The sequence below is a fragment of the Aotus nancymaae genome, unplaced genomic scaffold (genome assembly GCF_030222135.1).
Source record: "Aotus nancymaae isolate 86718 unplaced genomic scaffold, 86718_ANA_hifiasm-v0.15.2.pri h1tg000019l, whole genome shotgun sequence".
In the NCBI taxonomy this organism is placed as follows: domain Eukaryota; kingdom Metazoa; phylum Chordata; class Mammalia; order Primates; family Aotidae; genus Aotus; species Aotus nancymaae.
Window position 1 is genome coordinate 56,995,528 of NW_026988431.1, and position 10,684 is coordinate 57,006,211.

General features: G+C 33.4%; 1 protein-coding gene and 1 long non-coding RNA gene across 2 annotated transcripts in view; one reads left to right on the forward strand and one right to left on the reverse strand.

The window, feature by feature from the left end:
- The window catches only part of BCHE (butyrylcholinesterase), a 58,411-nt gene extending 57,716 nt beyond the window's left edge, over positions 1–695 (reverse strand). The window contains exon 1 of the mRNA XM_012447361.3: positions 546–695. Coding sequence (XP_012302784.1) covers positions 546–660 — 115 coding nt within the window. The 5' untranslated portion in view covers positions 661–695. The remainder of the gene's footprint in view (positions 1–545) is intronic.
- The window catches only part of LOC105713607 (uncharacterized), a 167,211-nt gene extending 165,439 nt beyond the window's left edge, over positions 1–1,772 (forward strand). The window contains exon 7 of the long non-coding RNA XR_001106594.2: positions 336–1,772. This is a non-coding gene — a long non-coding RNA (uncharacterized LOC105713607). The remainder of the gene's footprint in view (positions 1–335) is intronic.
- Positions 1,773–10,684: the final 8,912 nt, after the last annotated feature.

The window sequence follows — 10,684 nt, forward strand, 5'->3', positions numbered from 1 at the left end:
TAGGTTTGGTGTTTTGTTTTTTATTTTTACATGCAATAAACTTAGATCTTTCATTTGCCAAATACTATTGTTAAAGTTTTAGGTGACAAAATGTTGACTGAGAAAAGTACCTTATTCAGCAAAAAGTAAATAACTATTAATTTTATACAATTTAAAAAGCAAAAACTAGAGTAAGACTAGTCAAAGATTACTTTTATGGAGAGATTCACTAAACAATGCATTTAAAGGTAAACCAGTATGAATGTTTTTTCTTAGGGAACTCATTAAGAATATGTATCACAGTGATTCCACACGTGCTATGCTCCTTTGAATAAATTCATTATTTTTCTCAGCAGTTAAATAAACAAAGTCTGCGTTCCCTGAATAATAGGAAGATTTGATGCACGTGCCTGCTGGCTCGCTTCCTCTGTCCCATTTGCAAGCTTCAGTGACTGCTCCCCACAGAGCGCCAAAGGGACACAACAAACACGTGAAGAGATCACTCTCATCCCACAGAATGAGCTTCACAGATCTCTACACGAAGGTGTAAATTCAGAGCAACTTACCCGATTCTCTGCAACAAAGATGGTAAAGTTTGCAAGGAGTGAAAATCATGTAGTACTTCGGGGAAATGCAGGATGCAGCTGCTGCTCCAGCCTGTAAATTGGACTGCACTGACATTACAATCAACTGTTACTGACAAAGCTCGCGAGATTTGGCAGCAGCAACTTGATCTAGAGTCAGCCAATCTTTACTTTCTGACATCTGTTCAGAGGCTAATAGTGTGAATGCAATAGTGATTCATTTGAAGAAGGATTACGGGATTCATGCTTGATAACTGCAGGGACTCTTCTAAGAATGAAGAAAAAAGCATAGAAGCTTCTTTAACTAAAATTACCTGAAATGTAACAGAAAATGCATGTTTTTTTTAACACTATCTGAACTTTTAAGATTTCTTTCCTTTTTTAGAATATACATATTTCCTACGCTTGTCTTAAAATTTAAAGATGTACACATCATTCTAAAAGAGTGTTATTATCAAAATCCGTTATAGTTTCAATCTGTGCTAACTGTGCAGTTAGAGAAGATAGTAAAAGAGAAAATAAGAAACAGAATGCTCTAGATATAAGCTGTGCAAATAAAAATCTTAGTTCTATTAATTGAATGGATGTCTCTGAAATGTATATCCTTTCAATCCCCACACTCTAACACTTATTTAAGTCATACAAATTTCAGCCTTGGTAATTTCCTATTCAGAAGACCCTGCAGGCAGTCACATAAAATGAGAAGCCACAATTTTCTGGTCAAGACAGGAACATAAAATGAATGATTTTCACCAAACTCTATAGAAGAGACACATTTATCAACTGGCAGTGCACATGCTCTAGAGAATATATTCTGTCTTCGGAGCTCACCTTTCTTGAAATGATGTTCAGGAAAATAATTTTTTTTAAAGCCTTTAATGAGCTCTTTAATCTCTATCTTCTCAATGCCATATAGTCTTAATCTTTGGTAAGTGGTAGGTTTCACTTTTAAAGCTCTTACTTTTGGGCTCACTATGGACTAAACAGAAGGCATGTATTAATATTTGCAGGTAAGCACTTCATTTGGCTTTTAATAGTGTGTTAAATTTTCAAACAAACAAATATAATTGGCGTCTGTTGTCATTCTACAACAGTCATTATAATTGACAATTTAAATATTTTGTATTATTCCAACAAATATGAGAGTTAAATATTATTAACCACCTTATCAGATGAGAAAGCTAAGGCTTACACAAATCAAAATATTTCTTACCACTAGTAACTGCTGGGAAACATAATTTTAATCTATATTAGTCTGATATTTCATGTCAACTGCTTTAAACAGAGTAGCTGATCTTTTAAAATTGTCTTGTCTGTGAAAATTGCTACTTAGGCAGTATTGATTCAATAATAAATATCACAACCACAATAATTTATAATGTATTTAGAATATAGTTTGTGTAATAACAAGTTAGTTCCATACAAATTACAAAATATATAATCTATCTAAAAAGGAGAAAAAGGAGGAGGAGCACAGTGGTTCATGACTGTAATCCCAAAATTTTGGGAGGCCAAAATGGGCAGATTGCTTCAGTCAGAAGTTCAAGACAAGTCTGGGCAACATAGCAAAACTCCATTTCTACAAGAAAATGGGTCAGGCGTGGTGGTGCATGCCTGTATTCCCAGTTACTTGGGAGGTAGCTGAGGTAAGAGGATCACCTGAGCCTAGGAGGTTGAGGCTGCAAGCCATGATTATACCACTGCACTCCATCCTGGGTGACAGAGTGAGATCCTGTCTCAAAAATAAAATAAAATAAAATAAAAAGTAAAATAAATAAATAAATAAAAGCAGGAAAAGACTTTTTAAGTGGAAGTATACTGACAAATATGCAATGGTTTGTATAGTGATGGCATTTCTGTTTAAAATACTGCAATTCTGATGTTCCACATGAGAGTTCATGAGTGCATTACATGTGATTAAAAAAAATCCCAATGTCAAAATTCTTCTTTCTGACACAAGTCCACTGCATTGTTTCCTGTGCTAGCATACAGTCAGTCTTCCTATCAAACCTGGCAAGTATTAAGACATGTTTTGTAATGTTACAGAATTCAGCAGAGCATTTTACATGCTTCCTGTATCTACTCACTGTTATATAAAGTGTATCACATATATACACATACTTAATTTTTATCTTTAAACAAAAAGCTAAACAATAAAATAATTGGTTCCAAGCAGATCTCTATCTTTACTGCATGTTTAAACTGGCTAACTAGCAACATCAACTGGTTACTGAAGTTGGCAATTTTTCTTCTGCTCATTGTCCTTACTTCAAAGAACCACCTTCTGTTACTGCCCCTGTGGTTCTTTTTCTCTCATGATTTCACAGCTATGCCACATTATTTGAGTCATTATTTCAGTGCACCTCTAAAGCATTTCTTCTTCCTGTATTGAGCGCTTCTTCCTTTGTGGCTCAACTTACAGCAGCTGCTTTGCTTCTGTGGTGTCATCATTTTCTCACACACATCCAGCCAGAGGATGTAGGTCACACACAGTGAGTTTCTTTCAGGGTTAGTAGGCAAGCACTATTCCATTACCTTACAACCTGGGTGGTTGAGGATCCTGCTGTTAAATGTTGAGTATGCCTTGTAAGCGATACTGATGAAATACCACAAGACACTTGACAAGGCATTCACATTGCTCAGATTTTGCAACCATATATGCTCAAGTTTGGGCAGGACAATCATTATGGTCTTGGCTCTGTGATCACTTTCAGTTAGCCAATACCAGTGGCTTTTTAAAAATTATTATTATACTTTAAGTTCTGTACATGTGCAGATTGTGCAGGATTGTTACATAGGTATATACATGCCATGGTGGCTTACTGCATCCATCCCCCAGTCATCTATATTAGGTATTTCTCCTAATGTTATCCCTCCCAATCCCCCCAAACCCCCAGCAGGCCTCGGTGTGTGATGTTCCCCTCCCTGTGTCCATGTGTTCTCATTGTTCAACATCTACTTATGAGTGAGAACATGTGGTGTTTGGTTTTTTGTTCTTGTATCAGTTGGCTGAGAATGATGATTTCCAGCTTCAGGTCCCATTTTAACTCAGTTACCACTGTTTTCTAGTTGGTAGCATTCAGTAAGATTTGAGACAGTGTGAAAAACATTAGTAATATATAATATATTAGTCTTCCTTAGGCATACTGATGCCAGAAAAGTGCTCTAGACTTTTATTAATTTTCTATCGTTTTACAATAGCACTGCATTCTCTGAAAAAATGTGGATAACAAAGAAAAGTATATTTCTGCATTTTACATATCATAGAGAAAGAGAAGATCATTCTGTGTATTCCACTCAATATTTTTAAATCTATGTATGTGGTTATAGTTACATAAATATAGTGGTAGTCAAATGGCTTATCATTAGTCTTCTTGCTTTTTATTTTATGATAATAATTTCTTGTTGAAATATTTTGATTACTGTGTGATTTATTATCATATGGGCATAAGATATTTCATTGTATCTCTTGTTACTTATACGATGCTAATAATAACGTTAGGTAATAAATATTATTTGAAAACATTATTCTATGCACTTTGCATACATTAATTCATTTAAAATTCATGGCTACCTTTAAAATAAGTACACTTATTATCCCTATTTTACAGTTGAGAAAATATAGCCACAGAGGATATAACTTGCTCCAAATTATACATACCCTAAGGTTAGTTTCTGATTGTTTTAAGTAAGTTTTATTACAATAGGCATTTTGTATATCAATATTTGAGTGCATCTTTTGATTATTTTCTTAATTTATTTTCCCAGAATTGGAATAACTGAATATGACTGGGACAAAGCATATATATATATACACACATATATATATATATATACACACACACATACATATTTCAAAATATTGAAAAATATATATATATAAATATGACTGGAATGAAGTGTGTATATATGTGTAACAATGCATATATATATATACGTATGCATTGGAACACACTTTGTTCCAGTCATATATATATATATTTTTTTCAATATTTTAAAATTATACACAGACTGTTGACTAGAAATAAGTTTCTAACAATTCTGGCAAAAAGGTAAATGTTCTTAATCAGAATAAATATGAACACATCTCTGGAGCCAGGGGACTAGACCCTCACACCCTTATGTGGCAGGTGTTTGAAGGCAGATTTATCCAGAGATATCAGAAGTAGGTCTAGTCCCACAGGTAATAAAATTATTTAGTGATGTTGTGGCAACTAATATGGAAGGCCCTGTAGGCAGTGACATCAATAAGGGATAACACATAGACATGTTGGGGTTAAGGGAGAGTGACTGATGGGAGGTCTGTGGTGCTTTTTACATGAAGATTCAGATACTTTGGGTAAAGAAGTTCTGGAAAGAGATTTACAGGCAACAACAATTTGGTTAGACACTAGAATATTAGACTCTAAAAAGAGAAATAAGATCAAGAAAAAGCAACAACTTCTAAGGAAATGTGGTACCAAGTGGATTTTCATGGATTGGCAAAGCCAGGAGAATCAAAGTAAGAAAATCAATTGTGAAAAATTGTTCAGGGCTTGCACAAAAAAGGAGAGATTTATTGTTTTAGAATTAAAAAAAGAGAGAAAACAGCAAGCTTCCTTTGTTTATCATCTAACTGACTGAACTGGCTTAAATTTACTCTTCCCAAACCCTTGACTATGCTTTGGAATTTCACAGAAAAACTGTAAAGTAGCATGTTATCAAATTAATCAAAGTGGAGCGGGTGGCAACATCGGGGAGGGATATCATGGGGAGAAATGCCAGATGTAGGTGATGGGGGGATGGAGGCAGCAAACCACATTGCCATGTGTGTACCTATGCAACAATCCTGCGTGATCTGCACATGTACCCCAGAACCTAAAGTACAATAAAAAGAAAAAGAAAAAAAAATCCAAATTTCTAGGCCACATCCCTAGGCTTTGGTTTCAGTACGTTTGAGGACAGTGTTATACTACTGTCCTCTGTGAAACTGACAGAGGAAGTTCACAAACCACATACTAAGAGACAAAGTCCTGGAGGCTGGATCCTAAGGATATTTTTGTGCTATCATATATATGCCTTTTATTTTTTATTTTTTATTCTCATGCACAACCGTACCTTTTGCTTCAAGCTAATTTGGAAATATGTCATACATAGTCTTTGGCAGCCTACTCTCATATAACCTATCTTAAGTTTTTCCAAAATAACGCTATCAAATATTTTTTAACTTCATTTCTATGCCTATATATTAATTATTTGTATAGGTACTACAATTTATCTACCTTGCTTTTATTGGATATGAAGGCTATTTAAATTTTTTCCTGGAAATGATAACATAAAAATGGGCATAATAATTATAAATATTTTGAATATTTCTTACTTTCCATGGAATAATTACTTAAATCAGAATTCTTCAAAGGGTATCTATACTTTTGTGGCTAAGACATATTCAACCAACTAGCTTCACAACACATAGCAGTTTATACTCTCACCAGCTCTCTCGGAAACTGTATGCTGTTCTCATGCTCATAAAGACAATTTATTATTACGTATTTTCTATTTTGTCATTTCATTTGATAAAAATACAACAATTTTTAATTTATTTGCTTATAACTGTGACCACCCATATTTCAGGTGTTTATTCATTTCCTAAAAAGTAACTTTTTATTTCTGTAAAATTGTAAATTTATGGAAATTTTCAAATCAGTGCAGACAACTCCTATATACAATTTACTCAGATTTATCATGTGTTAATATTTTAAGCCATTTTCAATTATATCTTTCTTTATTCATAATACATGTGCATTTGCAACTTATTATTTTCTGAATTATTTGACTTATTTGTAGTACCAATGTCCTTTACTCGTAAACACTCTGGCAAGATCAATGAATATTTCTTTTTCTCTGGCTGTAGATACAATAAGTGAATTCAATCAACAATCTGGTAAATAGAATATAAGTCTATTGTGAGGAAAAGCCCTGTTATTAAGGAGCAACTCTAATTCAAAGAAGAAAGACAGCTAATACATGTAGAAGAAATAATACACTAGAAAACAATTCTCAAAACTTGATGAACATATTCATTCAATTCAGAACAAGCAATTGGTGTTAAAGTCATTAGATGAATGACTGATGGAAAACTGGATATTTTATATTCTTGAGAAACTACACATATTACAATCCAAATTTCATAACTAAAGGAAAGGGTAAATTTAATGTCACATATAGTAGAATCAATAAAATGTTAGGTAAACAATAACACCTAGTCTGTCTAAAAATTTTAATTTGAGTCTTTTATCATCACATTTAAGATATGAATTTCACTTCATATTTATATGAAATAAAGAAAATACATGAAAGAAATAAATTTTATCTCAATGAAGCAGCCAGACAATTCCTGAAAATGGAATATTCTGGCCTGGTCTTTTCTACAAAACAATGAAAGAAAGGTTCTATGAACACATGGACAAAATGCAAGGGACATAATCACATGCATTACATGGTTCGTGACCAGAAATGGGTTTCTTGGGGGATAAATTTTGGAAATTTGAATAATTTGGGCATACTACCTTAGAAAAGAATGAATGAGTTAGAAATTCTTGATTCAAAGAAGTGGATTGCAGAACATTATGAAAAGTACTATGAAACATGAAAAATGTAATCCCATTGTGGTATGCATACACACACACACACACACAGAGAGAGAGAGAAAGATTTGGAAGAATAGAATTAAGACTTTATGCTCAAATGATTTGGCAGCGATTTTCATCCAAAATTATAGAACTAATTTATTTTTATTTTGCATTATGTTTTAGAAAATCAGGAAGAGCTGCCAAATTTTCATTATTGAAACGATATAAACCTCATGTCAAAGCAAGTTAGGAATAACAAAAAGAAAAAAAGAGAGAAGTTAGAGTTTGAAGAAACTGAGGCAAAGAGATTTCAGGGAGAAATGAAGTAAACAAATGAGAGACAGTCTAAAGATAACAAATTAAAGAAAAAGAAGCAATTTGGTAAGCCACGCTAAAGAGCAGAAGTACTGTGGAGGGAGATGGCAATAAAGACTTTTGGAAAGATATTTGTGGTGAAGTCTAAATCTCTCTTGAGTATCTTCAAACTTGTTAGTGGAAACCATTTTTTTTAAAAGTTCCAGAGTAGATGCATATATGTGTTTTTGTCTGTCTCTGTGTGCCTGTGTGTGTGTGTGTGTGTGTGTGTGTGTGTATGTGTATATGTACATGTGCTAGAGAGACAGTGGTTACAAAAATATGCAAAGCTGGGCTTCAAGGGAAAAAATGGTAGTTTATTTAATAAAATAAAATGACTAAATATTTAAAAAATTAATTAAAAAAATAAAATTATTATACTGTTATGTTTCTTAGGTGGAAAATTGTAACATTTTGCATAATTTCTTCATTTCTATAATTTGAAAAGTTACCTAATTTGCATTTAATATGTCCAAGTAAAAATGAGCTTCTCATAAAATAAATTCGATTATCATAAGATCGCATTTTGGAGTCATGCAGTAATTTCTGAGATGAGAGTTAAAGAAGAGCAACCAGTGGCATGATATAAACTTTATCTCAAAGCAAGTTAAGAATAACAAAAAGAAAAAAAAAAGAAATTGGAGTTTGAAGAAACTGTGGCAAAGTGATTTTAAGGGGAAATGGATTTAAAAAGTTGAGAGACAGACTAAAGATGACAAATTAAAGAAAAAGGAGCAATTTGGGAAGCCACCCGAAAGAGTAGCCACCCTCCACAGCATGGTCTCACCTTCAAAACCAGAGTCATCTCTCTCAATCTTTTGCTTTGGTTTTCCTTCCCTTTATCATCTGTGTCATATTCCCAGATGTCTTTGTGTTATTTTTTTGAAACTGTATTTTATTACTTCAGAATAACTTTGCAAATGCCAAAATTTAAATCTTATTTCTTGGGGGGAGTCAAAAGATACAATGCAGAAATTGTGAAGTGTTGAGGTTCACCTTTGCTTTGGAACTGGATTGCCAATGCAATGCCAAATAGTCTGACATTTAGCTAAGCACTGTATTGCTAGTAGATGACTGCAATTACTAAATATAATTAGGCAAATAAAAATTAATCTTGATATGTCTCAGTGCAATCTGTATCTTAACATTGTTTTTCAGTCTATTCATATTTGGTGATTACATTCCCAGCATGATTTTATTATAAAACAGAGATTTACTCAGGGTGTATTTCTAAATACATAGAAGCTCATTTTGCTGGCAATGAAAATCATCACTGTAATTTGCTGTCTCCGAGTAATTATTTTACTACTGACTTTCTCTTTAAACCCAATTAATGGTACCTTAGCCCTTTTCTGTATCATCATGGTACTTAAGTCAGATTTCTGGCTCTATGTAAATGATCAACATGACATAAAATATATAGATTAGTGTTACAAATCCCAAGAAACACGACTGGAAGGGACAATTTACTTACGGGCCTTACAAAGTATTCTTCTGCAAATAGATAACCACATCTAACTTATTTTTATGGACAAATTGTTAAAACTATGTCTACATTAACTTTGTAAATTTAAGTCGGTAGTCACAGAAAAGACATGAAAAACTCTCTGTGATGATTGTGTCATTGAACTGAGAAATGAATGCCCTAACAGCTGGTAAAACGTTTTTTCTGGGTCTGTCTCTGAGGGTGTTTCCAGAAGAGATAAGCATTTGAATCAGTAGACTGAGTAGCTCTCACCAGTATGGGCAGGCGTCATCCAATTCCTTGAGGGCAAATAATACATACTATCTAAAAATTTGGTACTTGTTTGAAAATATTAACAAAGTATAAAAAAAGGCTATTCTTTTTCTTAAAACTCCTTTAAATGTACAATGTGCCTCTTTCTCTAAGAATTTCATCGTTAAAAGAGAAAGCACACTTAAAAAACGCTTCTCATCACTGGGGATACTTTTTGAAGTCATTCATCTATTTTAGGTGGTTATCTACTACAGGGACCTGTCAGTCCCTTCCCCGAGGTATTTTCTCAGTCAGTTTCATTCCAACTGGATGCCCTCATCGAAGCAATTTAACTGAAGGGTGAGCATATCTTTCTGTCTAAGAAAAGCAAAAGAAAATCTGGAACATCAAATTCGGAAAGATATTCCTGGATTAGTTAGGTACTCACGGTGGTTATGCTGATGGTTGTAGTCATGAAATACAATGGCAAAGGGAGACATCACGGAATGTATATGTGCACTTAGGCTTTAGTAATCGTGGCTCCAATCAAAATCGTACTGTTCTTGTTTCGAGGAAGGTTTGTATAAAATTTTAACATACCACACCCAATCTTAGTAACAGCTGATTATGATATTTTGAAGGCAGATCATTAGCAGTATCTTGAGAACTATTTTAATCAGAATTTAAGTTTTTACCTAAATTTTACAATATTAATGGGACTCAATTTCTGTAATTAAAGACTTGAAGTATTGTTGTCTGTGAGACTTCTGGTGTATGTCTATTTTCTATGTATAATTATTAATAACGCAAGATTTTACTCTAAGATATTTAATGATGAATTACATAAGCCTCTACTGAAGGTAAAAATGAGTCAATGAGAAATACTACAACATATTTGTAAGTGACAGAAAACAAATAGGAACTCAGCGTTTTTAGTACTCTCTTTTTGTGTAATGATATGGCTATTTATGATTCGTATATATTCAAAAGGGAAAAAAAAACAGTATCCTTTTTGTGTAAGATCAGTCCATAAATAAAGATCTTCAAAATCTCATTGGCCTGATTGCTTTTCATCATATTTTCTTAAATAAATTACTGAGGCATTTCATCACCTGTTAAGATAAAGCAGTTCATGGCATCAGCCTGGCACAGAAAGAATTTATTGACTGTGGAGTCTGGAATGTTGCATAGTGATGAACATAAACCCTTCTTCTTGCCACTCACACTTCACCTCACAGTGTTGCAGCTGTGCTTAGCAACAGAATGCCAGATGGCAGGGAGACATCAATTGATTACTACTCAAGAACAATGTCACTTACCAGAACGGAGGACAAATAAATTGACAAAGACAATGCTATGTTTGCAGGCTTGAATGAAGAAGCACTTTAAGTAGATTTATGGCTGCATTTTAAAATATATACTGTTTAGAAACTTTTGTC